This window comes from Phoxinus phoxinus (assembly GCF_949152265.1).
Source record: "Phoxinus phoxinus genome assembly, chromosome: 8".
Classification (NCBI taxonomy): domain Eukaryota; kingdom Metazoa; phylum Chordata; class Actinopteri; order Cypriniformes; family Leuciscidae; genus Phoxinus; species Phoxinus phoxinus.
The window spans coordinates 4168310-4182757 of record NC_136883.1 but is presented as its reverse complement, the minus strand read 5'-3'; the positions used below and the strand labels follow the sequence as shown (position 1 = coordinate 4182757).

Below are 14448 nucleotides of genomic sequence, written 5' to 3'. Positions count from 1 at the left end.
CAGCAAAAATATTTATGAATCTTTATATCATAAAGATATTTGTATAATTTGCCCTTTTACCATTTTATGGATACAATTTTAGATCCCTTAACCCTACCCCAAACAACTGTGTAGGAAAATAAAGACTTTACTAACACTACATGTACTGTATAGGCCTATATAACAAGTATAGTCAGATTTGGTTACGATTGTATTGTCAGTGTCTGAAATCTCCCCTATACTCTTAAATAATAGGGCACTATTTGAGGGGTCAGCCATTTGTAGTGATGTCCGAAACCATAGTGGACGCTATCGAGTGCACTCATTCAATCCCACAATGCACCGCAATGATGAGTGTAAAACCGATGTACGCTGAGAATACTGAGAGGGTCATGCTGAATGAATTGCTGTGTCTCGCCAGAAGATGGCACCGCTGCTGAATCATCCATCCATACTTTCAAACCGCGGGTCCAATGTTGCCACAGCGTCATAGGGCTGTCAACGAATATTCTAAATTCGAAAAATATTTTAGAATCAGAATTTCGAAGATGAAAATTAGTATTCGAATGTGGAAAAAACGATTTTTTTTACAGTCTATGGGAAAAACACGCCCGCGGTAACAGAGGGGCGGCTGTCTGCTGTGCGAGTGGGTGCGCGCGCGCTGCACACAAAGATGCGTTGTGGAAACAAGGGAAAGCGGCAGGCCTTCCAGCGCACTCAGTGTCCCAATTCACTCACTCCCTCAAGTGAACTATATCAGTGGAGTAATGTAGGGAATAGTGAATAAGGGGGCGATTTCGAACGAATGTCTGTTCCTGTTTTTCCTTCCTGAGTTCCTGGTTAGTTTCCTAGGTTGTAAAGGCGAGACACGGCAGGCAAAAACATCGTTTTTTTTTTCACTGGTCAATTTTGAGATTTTGGGATATTTGTCTTCAATAACATGTCTTCTTTCAGACTGAAAAAAATTCTGAAATACACATTTAGGTCTTTATTTTACTAACTTTGTCTGTTTGCGTCTGTAAATTTCTCATAAATTCAACAAAAGTTGGCGTTATAAATCATCCCGTTGCCTCGCGCTGGAAAGCTCTCTCTCTCTCCTGTACAATGCTGTTGGATCCAAATATGGTAATTTCCTTCTTTTCAGCAACCAATCATGAAAGTAAAAAGGGGGATTTAACTCTAAATGTGCAATCTCATTGGCTGATGATAAATCTTTAAAGCCCGTTTTCTCAAAATGACTTTTCTCTCATTCTCCAAGTCCGAAATCTCCACTTCAGTTGCACCGATATACACCAAACCTTCCAGTCTTGTACCTAGTTATATTATGAAGACATTTACAGAGGGATTTGTAAATATATTATTCCTAGCCTGATTTATAAAACATTTTATTCCAAAAAACATGGCGAAAATAATTTTTTAAGGCTATTGACAGTATACTCTGATTTACAGGATAACAAAAGTAGATATCCATAAATCCCTCTGTATTTTTCTCCCATCTAATATGTGAACACAATGAAACAATTTTTTATTACCTGGCTTATTCCAATACTCAGATTTCGTTTTTTAAAATGTATGCAAATTCGCACTAATTTGCATATTTAAACATTAAATTACAGAAAACTTGTAATACATTTTTTGAATCAACTGGGAAAGTTTCATGGTGATATCCGCTAGTTACATTTTTTACCCTATTCCCCTGTAGTGTCTCGTCTTAATTACCGTAGTTCCACACTCCTGTTTCTGTGCAGTTCATTACGTCTCCTTCTGTATTTAACCTCTTCGTTTCTTCGTTGGGTCTCGTTCATGAGATCTGTGCTCTCCTGAGTGCTATTAGTTTAAGTTTTAATAAAAGTTGTGTGTTTAATTCTCCTTCGCCGTGCGATCACTGCAGCCACCCGTGGCACACTATAGCATAATCCCACTATTATCTTATCACCATACTTGCTCGTGTAACTGTATTTAAATAGGGAAACGTGGAGGTGTTTGGTCGCTTCTAACTTCATCTCTGTTTGGATCCTAATGAATGAACTGGGCTAAGCTAAGTGCTATCAAAGTGTACCGCGCGCCAGAGCGATTGACTGCACGTACTGAGACGAGAGAGGTATGCATCAACTCGTCTTAGTTAAGGGAACAACAGTTTAATATGAAAAAAATGGTTGGGTGTTCCTTTAAGACAATAATGAGAAAATGCCATCTGTGTTCCACAGCAAACAAAATAAATAATGCTTAAACCATTACAGAAATGTTATTCATGGTTTTAAAGTGTAGTCTTCTTGTTTAACATTTTGTAATCCTTGTTGACAATTGAATACAATAGAATCAATATATTAATGTTACAATTTAAATTTTCATAAACAGGGATTCATACACATTTATACATCTGTAAAATTCATACATACATAATTTACGGTTTAGTGCTGTCGGTATGCCAATATTGTGCGTTTCATTGTCTATAGAAACGTAAGTGAATGTAGTTCCTACGAATACTAATGAGATCACGTTGAATAAATCCATACATGAATCTCGATTATTTTGTTTGAGATTGTGGTTGTGGAATGAATACACTTATGCGACCTTTGTGCTATGATAAAAAGTATTTTTTGTTGTTTTATTAGAAAAATGTGAACATAATCTGGAATTATTGGAATTAATGTTAGGAATTTCACTGTTTCAGTGTTTTTTTGTGAGAAGACTCTTAAAGGATCCCTGGGTATTAAGTAATGCATGGCTTAAAATAAAGAAAATGATGCCTCTTACTGAAATATGTAGTAGAAAACCCATCAAAGATGCATTTCATTTTTCATTTTCATATTTTGAACTATAAGAGGCGCCATTATTCTGATGACGTAAAATGGTTGCACCCCGTGAGGTGCTCGCGTTATCTGTTGCTATTTTTACCACAATACATCTCGAATTAGACAACTCTGAAAATAAAATACTGATATGATGCCCACAGCTACTGTAAGAGCTTACAGGTGGCGATGGATATACCGTATATACCCGAATATAAGACGAGGTTTTTGTCCTAAAAATAGGCTGAAAAATGGGGGGTCGTCTTATATTCGCGATATAGACAAAATCACGGGGGAAAGGGAGAAAGAACAACGGAATTAATATGAAATAGTGACGGAAACGCGACCCATTAAGCTTTCCCTTCCAAGATGTTAATCTTCACAAAAATCCTGATAATCGAGCCGTCGTCTAAAATCTAATACACATGAGATAAAAACAATATCTGTGCTGTGATTTCGGCTATACTTGCATGTAAAATTAGAGAAGCAACATAATATCTGTGTTTAACTTTAAAATTAAACGCTGCTCCTCTCTGCCGCGCGAGACGCAGAGCGAGCGAGCGAGAGAGAGAGCGAGAGAGGTGCGCGCGCGAGACGCAGAGCGAGTAAGAGAGAGAGAGCGAGCGAGAGAGGTGCACGAGAGAGGTGCGCGCGCGAGACGCAGAGCGAGTAAGAGAGAGAGAGCGAGCAAGAGAGGTGCGCGAGAGAGGTGCGCGCGCGAGACGCAGAGCGAGTAAGAGAGAGAGAGCGAGCGAGAGAGGTGCGCGAGAGAGGTGCGCGCGCGAGACGCAGAGCGAGCGAGCGAGAGAGAGAGCGAGAGAGGTGCGCGAGAGAGGTGCACGCGCGAGACGCAGAGCAAGAGAGAGAGAGAGGTGCGTGAGAGAGAATGAATTAGTGCAATTTTCAAATAAAATAATTTTCTGTTGAAAACCATATTTTTTCCACAAAAATCTCTTTTTGTCCCAAAAATAAGTCTGGAAAATGGTGGGGTCGTCTTATATTCGGGGTCGTCTTATATTCGGGTATACACGGGTAAGTATAGGTTTAAACCAAATGCTGTACCATGACTTTTTCCCCACAAGGAGTGAACGCCCCAGCTATCGAGGGAAATCCGCTCTAGGAACTTCTCTAGCGGCCGCGAGTCGTGATTAGCGTCGGCAAGTTGACATCCTAACAGATGGCATCTAACGTTTCTTGTTTCAGCCGTTCGTAAGCTAGTCGAGTAGCCGTGGTCTAAAAGACTCAAAGGCATCAAGGCTAAAGTGGAGAGAAAAAAGAAGCAGGTTTTTATAAAGTTTTTCCGTTCACAGGTATCTTCATGCTTTCCTCATCCTAATACTGCTAGGAAAGCACATCGACGCAGAATGTACTGTGTGTACATAACAAATGGCGCCCCCCATAGTCCAAAAATGATGTCGATTTCTTTAAATAACATACATTTTCATGGGTTTTCTACATATTTAAATAAGAGACATCGTTTACGTTATATTAAGCTATACATGTCTTCATACCGGGGGATCCCTTTAAGGGTTTACCAGTTTTCAAAATGTACAGAATGTATTAATGTACAAGATAAATAAACTAGATGAGGTGAAATAAACCATGCGTATGATTTGACGTTCTCTTGATTTGTGCTTATGTTAAATTGCATTAATTCTGATGAAATGTAAAAGGAAATGGTAACACCAAATTTTAAGGTGACATAGTTACACATCTTACTTACTATAGCAATAACAGTAAATGTTGCATAATTATAAGTAACAGTAACGAACCCTAAACCAAACCCTATACAAGTACATGTACTTGATTACAATTACACTGTAACAACGTCACCTTAAAATAAAGTGAAACCAAATAAATGTATCAAATGAGAACAATTAAACAATATTTTAACTAGGGCTGTAAACTAATCGAATCCAAAATGAAAGTTTGTGTTTACATAATATATGTGTGTGTGTTGTGTATAATTATTTTGTATATATAAATACACACATATGCATATGATAAATATTTGCATTTCTATACTGCATATATATTTTTATATGATTTATATTATATATAAATATAACTATTTTATATATAAATAACACATTTTTCTTAAATATATACATGCATGTGTGTGTATTTATATATACAAAATAATTATACACAATACACACACATATATTATGTAAACACAAACTTTTATTTTGGATTCGACTAATCCATTTCGATTACAGCCCTAATTTTACCATTATTGTGCAGGCCTCAGTCAAATACTTTATCTCTTTAACCGATTATCGGATTATTATGCAGAATAAAAGAATCACATGTGACACATACGGCTGCCAACGGGAAAGCGGATGGTATTTGTTTAAACAAACACTTGGACACACACTTGCATTCACACAAACAGGCAGAGTCAGACAAGACAAATCAATAACAGAGAGACAGATCACAGGAGGATGAATGCAGACACAGCGGGTGTAAACAAGGGCGAGAGACTGAGTGAATACAGAACAGAAGAGAGAAATGCTTACTTTGGAAAGTCGCTTGTGAGACTAGCATGCATCGAGGAGAAAAAACAGAAATCAGAAAACGGAAACACAAATCAGAACAACCACAAACAGCGAGAAGAACATGATAGTCAAGTTTAGATCAAACACATTTTATATGACATCAGCAAAAGTATTGAACTCTAGAAAGAAACAAAATGGCAGAGTGACAAAATGAAAGAAAACAGGAAGAACAAGCGACTGAAAGCTGACATGAGACAGAATGATGATGTTCACTCTGCTTTTTACAAATCATCTCTCATAATCATCTCTCCATTCATGCGTTCATCCATTCCCACATGTGAATGTGATTTTTGAGATGTTTTTTGCATAGGAACATAGACATCGAAAGCTGCATAAACAAATCATCTGTTGTTTAGCCCAGTTTATTAGCGGTTCTTAAAAATATATATTAACAAATATCTCCGGCTCATTCTCAGAAAAAGATGTCAATTAACAGTGTTGTGTGTGTGTGTGTCTCAATCAAGGAGGTTTATAATATAAATCTATCCATAAGCATTCAGGACAGAAATAAGAACAGTTTTCAAAGAGAAAGATGCGTTGTGGAAACAGAAGGTGTAGTTATACAAGTCTACCAGCAGGGCGTTACTAAACAATGCTTGTTTAACTTACTGTAGTCACATTATTTTAAAGATTTTACAATATTTCATTCACATGCCAATTTTTATTTTTATTTTTTATGTTTAGTATTTTCTATATAACAATAATGTAAATATATATATATATATATATAATCTAAAGAGATTAGTATTTGTATACAGCAAGGATACATTAAATTAATCAAAAGTGACAGTAAAGACATTTATAAAGTTACACAAAATTTGTAATACAAATACATGCTGTTCTTTTGAACTTTTTAATAATCAAAGAGTCCTGAATTTTTTTTTTCATGGTTTGCAAAACAATATGAAGCATCACAACTGAATTCAACATGAAAAGAGATGTTTCTAGAGAAGCAAGTCATCATATTTGAATGATTTCTGAAGGATCATGTGACACTGAAGACTGGAGTAATGATGAGAAAAAAATCAGCTTTGATCACAGGAATATATTACATTAAAAAATATATATATTTTAAAAAGTAATACAATTTTACAATATTACTGTTTTTAATGACCAAACACATGCAGTCTTGGTGAGCAGAAGTGACTTCTTTCAAAAGTGTTTTTCAAAAGAAATGACATTTTCATTTTCTATAATAAATGGCACCGTTTCCTGAGAATGAGCCTTGCGATCGGGATTTGAGGTTCTGTATTTGTGTCCGTGGGTGATCCTCTGTTTGGTCTGGATTGAACATGTTTTCATTGATTGCTTCACCCTTTCCTGACTTCATATATTCACACAACACAGGAGGTGTGAGGGTCAGCAGGTTTGCTTTCCTGTCTGAGATACACTCGTTTAAACTAAAGTCACCTTTGAACATACCATTTCAATGCGAAAATAAATATATAAAACGATTTACAGCAATTTAGTATACCTGGATAGTAGTCTGGCTATCACCAGGTCAACGGCATAGTTCAAATGACTCTGTACGCAATTGACCCTTCGCATGGAGCTTGATTGACAGGTGATCTGACCAATCATACTTCGACATCCGCCATTTTGTCCGACAAAGCAGTCAGGAGAGTTAGTAGATTAACATTGGAGGATTTGAACTTGAGAAGCGGAGTGTACTGACGCCTTTCCGTGGTTAAAACAACATTCCTTCTGATGTTCATTCATGTTTATTTGATGCTATAAATGAACTAGAAGGAAGAGATGATCGGTTCACGAGCAGCTTTAACTGAGGCGACACAGCGATCTGACAGACACATTAAAGAGCCACAAAACGGTATTTATTGTTTAAATTTCTTTAAAAAAATTACCAAATTTGAAAGGTGAGACTTTGTTTAATCCGTTTAATATAAAAAAAGTAACCTGGTCTGTGTCTGTCAGTGTGTTGTCAGTGTCCTCTCTGCTCCGCAATGTGTTTTTCTCTGCATGACAAACATGGTGTGGCGTGAGAGCGGCGTAGCTTGTCGGACATAGCAACAGTAACTAAGGGGGGCGGGTCTTTGCGAACGGTCAATTGGATAGTCCTTCAACCAATCAGCGACGCGAAAACTTCAGGCAGAAAACGTGTCAACAAACGTGTTGGTTTGTGGCATTGATCATCGGTTTGCAGAAGCAGGAATGGCATCGAGCGATTATTGCAGGTTGTGCAAAAAAACCATGAAAGTGAGTGATATTTACACCCACTCGAGCCATTTATTTCCTAAACCCAAGAACCCATTGAGCATCGTCGAGAGGTAAAACGCAATTGGATTGACGGTCGTGCGGAGGACGGGTAAATCAGATTATTCAGAGTGGGCGCATCTCTATCGTCATTGGGTTAAACCCGCCAATAGTGCGCCAGGTGGATAAGCCAGTTTGTGATTGGTTCCCGCAAATTTGGAAAGGAAGCAGGAGAAATAAATGTACAGGTTTCCAGCCCGAAATCAAATCGGCGGCAGATCAGGCTGGGTTTACCCCGTCTGTCAAATGATGAAAAAAGTATGGGTTGGGTAATAAAAGACTGTAAAAGCAGCGGTGCTTCATCAATGGCCAAAGGATGCTTAGTAATAGAAAATCTGCCAAATCAGAATCTATGCGTCTGACACATGCTATGATTGGACAACAGGAGGTAAGGTAGCAGGTGGGACCCCGGATCTCAGACAGGGCCGTTCCACACATCCACAAGTGCCTCAGATGGAGGTGATGCTGAATGAGAAGGTCCTACCTTGGAGTTCTTGCCGCCGCTGCGCGTGGACTGGCTGGAGAGGGTGCGCGTGACCAGTTGCTCAGGGGTGGACGGGGACCTGGAGGTGTCGGACTGCTCAGAGCCTTTCTCCACCATGTTCTCCGCCTCGACGCTCTGCAGAGTGGGAGAGCGACAGCGCTTCCGCAGGACCGGAGAGCAAGCTGGGGAACTCCGGTTAGAGTTACTGGCAGTGCTGGAGAGATCGAGAGACACAGGAGACACAGACTGTCATGATGACACATGTACACAGTTATTAGCAATGCAAATCTAGCTAGCAAGTCCATAAACAAAAAAAGTCTGTGTGAAATTTCCTTGGCATTAAATTACAGAAAACTACTTCAAGTCGGCATGAAATGGAGGTTGCGATAGAGTTTTCTTCCCTATTGTGAAGTACAGCAGAGTGAAGCGGCTTCTCGAGCAAGAGAAGATGCAGGCCGGGACTACATTTCCTCGGGGGATTGATTGGATGGTTGTGGATTGACAGGTTGTCCCGCCAGAGAAGAGATGTGTCAGGGTTCTGTCACTTCGGTGTGGTTTATTCTTGTTTGGTGACAGAGCCCTGACACACTCGGACTGTCTCGTCATTATAAGTGTGCGTTTACGAGTTCGCTCCATACGCTCTCCTGTTTTCTGTTTTTTTATGTGTGGAGAATGGTGTTCAGATCCCGCCACTTTGGTCTAGTTTGGGGATTTGGGCATTCACGCTCCATGTGTTTAAAAGAAGTGTGTGTTTTCAAGTGTCCCGGCTTCTGTACGCGCGGGCTGTTGTGTTCTGTGTAGCACGCGGTTCATGTTTTTCATCGGTCACGTGCTTATGTTGTCATTAGGGGTGTGCGATATTGACGAAAAATGATATCTCGATATTTTCTGGGATTTTCCCGATAACGATTATTAGACGATATTTTGCTGAGTTTATTGTGCTGGTGCTTTGGCAGGTTTAGGACTGTCGTGGACAACTGACTCCCTAAGTTTTAGATATTCTTCATACTCTGTGTGGTGGTCAGTTCACAGCAGTGGCAGAAAATATTTTTTCCAATGTTTCAATTGATTTTTAGGCATTTTTACCTTTATAAAGCCATTTTTTAAAACCTAATTATATGCATGCATCATCTGTTGATTCATTTATCAAATTATATTATAAAAATAATTATATTTTGCATATTATACTGTAAAAAACATAATTATAGTTGATGTTAGTTGATCATAACTAACATCAACGAATAAGGTTTCATAGTAAATTGGCACGAACATTTCATGATTATAGTTACAAAAATGATCACGTTTATCACAGAATCCTGTTCAAAAAGTACTACACAATGAAATCAATTCACAAAGTTTTATGTCGAAAACCAGCAAATAACAAATAAAATTAGCATCAATATGCACCTTTTGTTTACATAAACATTAAAATAATAACATTAAAAATGATGGCCAGACTTAAAAAAAGTGTCTTGCAACATGTTATCTATACTAACATGTACAAGTTCAAATAAAGTTTTGACAAATAGGTTTTATAAAACGATAAACCTCACATATTTCAGCCTTTGAATCGTTTTTTATTATAAAAAAGAATGATTCAAAAAAGATAAATTACTGACATTTACAATGCACATTTATATTTTATTAATAGTAAAATTCGGTCCGATTTTCCCGTAGCGTCTGTCGTTGCTATGCAACCATGCACCGCGCTCTCCACAACGACAAAGAGGTTTTAGTAGCTAATGGTTTTCCACCACTGAAAAACGCGTACTGTAGCTCTGCTACAAGATTATTTACGGAGAAGAGAAAAACACCCGTAGTGTTTGTTTGGGTCCTTCATGTTGACTGAGCTTTCAATCAAACCGCAGTTTTTGCAAGTTCCCGCAATTTCATCGCATAAAATTGCATAAATATCCCGCATATTCCATCGCATTTTTTAAGAAAACGTGCCGCATAATCAAGGATTTTTGCCCACAACAATCACAAAAAAAAAACATTTTTCTGGAGGGACTGAAACTTTATTCAGTTTCTGTAGTATTTCTGAATACTAGTGTTAGACCTACACAAAAACTTTTTGCATCTTTATTATTTTGTATAAATTTTTGCTACTTTTTTCAATTTTTTCAACAAAGATTGAAATCAAGCTTCCTTGTGTTAAAACTCTAATTACCCCATTGTAAAAATGCAATGAGTGAGCAAACATTTAGGCGAGATAAACGTAATAAGAACATAGGCTAATTTTTTTTTTTTATAAAATAAAAAGTCTATAGCCTATCGTCAAAAATATCATTATCACAAATATTCTTCAAATATCGTGATATAATTTTGAGGCCATCGCCCACCCCTAATTCAGATTCATCAATCGGAATGAATTCAGTCCGAAGTTGTGCATGTAAGCGTAGCCTGTGTGTGTGTGTGTGTGTGTGAGTTGAACTGAGCTTTCAATGTTGTTACGGAAAGGGTGAAGCTAATTGGTTGGTTCTTGTCACATGACCTGCAGTGCGTTTGCGGCATTCTGAAAAGTTCTCGCTGCGCCTGGAAAAAATGAGCACGCCGCTTCATTTATGAGCTTCATCAAATCGCACATCGTTAAAACAACAATTACGATATTATCGCAGACGATATATATCGCACACCCCTAGTTGTCATGTTTGTTTCTATGTGCCGTGTGCTCTCCTGTCTGTTGTTCTTGTTACCTGATTATAGGGTCATTTGTCTACTTGTCCTCCCTCGTTCCCTGATTTGTTTGCTCTCCCTTTTCTTACTCTCTCTGTGTTTGCACTCCTGGCCGGATGGTTGTCGTTTGTGCATCATGTTTACCTGCTCCCTGTTGTTTCCTGCCTTGTCCTGCCTAGTCCAGCCAGTCATGCTTTCCCCCACGCCGTAGTTTTTGTTTGATTTGTTTTATTTTTTTTGATTAATAAAAAGCCCATATCTGCATTCTTGAGTCCTCGCCTCATCCCTTCACCCATCCCTGACAAGATGTCGCTGCAAGAGGGAGGAGAAGTTATTTTGATTAAAGATTTCGAGGCATATGAATAAAAAAATATATAATGTGTGCACGGATAAATCATTTATAATAAATGCAATATTCCATAAAAAAATAAGAATAGTTAATTTTGACTTCATGGTTCTACTATACGGCTGGGGAGTGACGGCTAATCAATCTATCTGTATTTTTTTTCCTGTTTTGGAAAGTCAAAGAAACACTATCATGGATTTTTTTTCGAGCACAACAATCGGTCTTTGTCAGACACGTGGGTTTGTTGTGTGTGACGTCACCACGCCGCCATTTTTGAGGTATCGCTACTGACTGTGAGCATTGAAGAGATTACAATAGTAGAGAAAACAAGTAAATAACTCGCAAAACTGGAGAAGCACAAGAAAACTGAGAAAAGGTCGTACCGCAATAAACTCGATAAATATGGCAGGTACCGTTATTTGGAGAAATTGTCATCCATTCAGAACATAGATCCATATATGAGCTAACTGCAGTGAGTTGGAGTGCTGACCGCGAATTGTTTTCCTCATCGTCATACTTGGACATTGTCAACTATCTTGTTTATGGTATAAGCGCATATACCAGTGAACAATTTAAAAACTATAAATCTCTTAAAGCCCACGGACATTTCATAAACGGCTGTGTACAGGATTGATTTACATTCCCACCGAAGGACACAGTAAAGATAGGTTTGCTGTATTGATGATGATGATAATGTCATGTTAAGGATGTTTTAGTTTGAAAAAAGAATGAAAAACACAATTCTCCAACATCAGAATACCCCAGCATCGATACCTTACAAATGGCGGTTACGCCCATAATGCACTTCGTGTGACGTCACCTGACAAAGACCGATTATATATGTTGTCGTTTCCATTCACCATTACAGAAGTTTACCCAACTATGACGAATCAACTATGAGAACACTGGAAATGAGAAAAGGAGCAAATATCAAGATTATGTTGTACTTTCAAACACCATCAAAACTACAATGAAACCCACATACACATGTTAGGCTTATCCTAGCATGTCAAACATGCACTCTTTGCTTGCTTGTGAAAAAGAAGCATGATCATTGTAATTATTCTGAGATAATTTCTCTACAAATGAAGACTATGTCCAGTGCACTGTTACATCATGTACATCATGGCGTAGACAGCAGGTTCAGTGTGGTCAGGGTTCGGGGGGTGTAGGGGAGGGCTTTAGGCACAGGGACAAGTCCCAATACGGCAGCATACATTTATAAATAAATGGACCAAAAAATATATACACTGAATATGTGATATACTGTTTTATAATTTACTACGATATACTGATGTGCAAATAGTATGCCACTATTGCACGAAGTATAAACACCATCTAAGCACTGTTTACACTATGTGCAAAGAAAATACTGCTTATTTTAGTAGCATTGATATACTGTTATGGGTTTGTTCATATTTTGAATTAGATTTTATTTGTATATTTAGATTTTATTAATTGCTACTATTTCTTTATTAAATAAAAGTTTTTAAAAGTGTCTTCTGCTCAACAATGCTGCATTTATTTAACTAAAATGACAGTAAAAATAGTAATATTTTGAAATATTACTACAATTGTTTTCTATTTTAATAAGCTGAATTTTTACCATCATCACTCCAGTCTTCAGTTCAGGTTTAATTTATTTACATTTTTTAGTTTTCTTTAGTTTGATCTATTTTGTACTTCAATTTAAATTAAATTAAATGTTGCCTTGTCAACTAGCTGAAATTAAATACGTTTAAGTTTGATATATTTTAGTTAATGTTTATTTTATTTCAAGTAATGGAAATGTTTTTATGGTTTTAGCTTTAGTTAACGATAATAACCCTAATTCAAATACAGTGGACTGAAAATGTAGAGAAAAATACAATAATTACATATCTTAAGTAAAACAGATTTATTTATTAATAAATACATAAATAAATAATGAATACATTTATGATATTATATTTATTAAATATTATTTTGTTATTTATTTATGTTATTTAATATTATATATTGTATTTGACCTAAACAACTCAAACGACAGACCAAAAAGAGCCTACTTTAAACAGCAATAAACTTCAAATCCCCACACAAATGCCACTGACCAACATACAGTAAGTCCACTAAACACCACAGACAGACTGGTGTCACTATAGATGCACACTATCAAATGAACACAAACACAATTCCACATGCACACACACACACACTAGCTCAGACCTTTATGTAAATATATCACAGAACTTGCTGGCTTGTGTCTGTGGATGCTCGACTCTCTCCAGCTTCGAACGAGAGCAACCTGGACACATTATAGGGTCTTATGCAACATCTGACGTCACTACTAGCCAATCACAATTGTAAAACGAGGTCACTACGCTATTCTACAGTTTCAGCGAGGCCTTGAGAGAGTGTGCGGAGCGTGTGTGTGTGTGTGTGTGTGTGTGTGTGTGTGTGTGTGTGTGGACTGATCACAGTGATCAGCAGCTGTCAGGTGCTCTCCTAAAGACACATGCTAATCCTATAGCATCAGTCTAGCAATCTAGTGTAACACAGCTAATCACTGCTTTCAATGATTTTTCATGCCAGGAACCACAGGAATAATTCATCTCCAGACTTTTTAAAATTAAATTATGAGCACAAAGTTTTTTTTTTTACTTTCCTTGTCAAATTACAGTATTACATTTGCCAGGCTTAAAGGGTTCCCAACAATGAAAATTATGTCATGATTTACTCACCCTCATGTCGTTCCAAACCCTTAATACATTTTATTAAATTTTATAACACAAATGAAGATATTTTAATACAATCTGGGAGCTTTTTGTCCCTCCATTGACAGCTACACCACGTCCACTTTGACGCTTCAAAAAGTTAATAAAGAGATCGTAAGACTAATCCACATGTATTGAGCGATTTAGTCAAAATTTTCTGGAGAGACTCGATCGCTTTATGATGAACAGATTTAATTTAGGCTTTTATTCACATATAAACATTGATCAGAACATAAACAGAAGCTCAACTGTACTTGCTTTACACGTAAGAACAAACTTCTTGCGGAAACTCAAAAATGCAGCGTAACACGAGAATGAACCTCATTGGTATAGTAGCCTATAATAGTATCTCAACTAACATGACATTAGACGTGTTTCCATTACAGATTTGCACAAAACTTTTGCGATTTTTTTCTAAATGACGACGTTTCCATTAACCGATGTTATGTGACTTACGCGTAATTTTTTCCTCTCACGATAAATCATTCATAAAATCATGGCGACGGATGTTGGTAGGTTTACGTATATCGCAGCCACTACACTGCCCATTATTATTAATAAAAGTGTGTGTTATCCAATCATCAATGGC

At 37.4% G+C, this 14448-nt stretch overlaps 1 protein-coding gene across 7 annotated transcripts in view; it reads right to left on the bottom strand.

Moving 5' to 3' along the window:
- gramd1bb (GRAM domain containing 1Bb) overlaps nt 1-14448 on the bottom strand; it is a 105053-nt gene that overhangs the window by 28987 nt on the left and 61618 nt on the right. For 4 of the 7 annotated variants that reach the window (XM_079620556.1, XM_079620551.1, XM_079620554.1 and 1 more), the window contains 2 exons: nt 8085-8298; nt 5291-5311 (listed from right to left, as the gene is read on the bottom strand). In XM_079620556.1, coding sequence (XP_079476682.1) covers nt 5291-5311; nt 8085-8201 — 138 coding nt within the window. In that variant the 5' untranslated portion in view covers nt 8202-8298. Of the gene's footprint in view, nt 1-5290; nt 5312-8084; nt 8299-10904; nt 10920-14448 lie in introns of those variants that run through there. The other 3 variants (XM_079620557.1, XM_079620552.1, XM_079620555.1) reach the window with 2 other exon arrangements.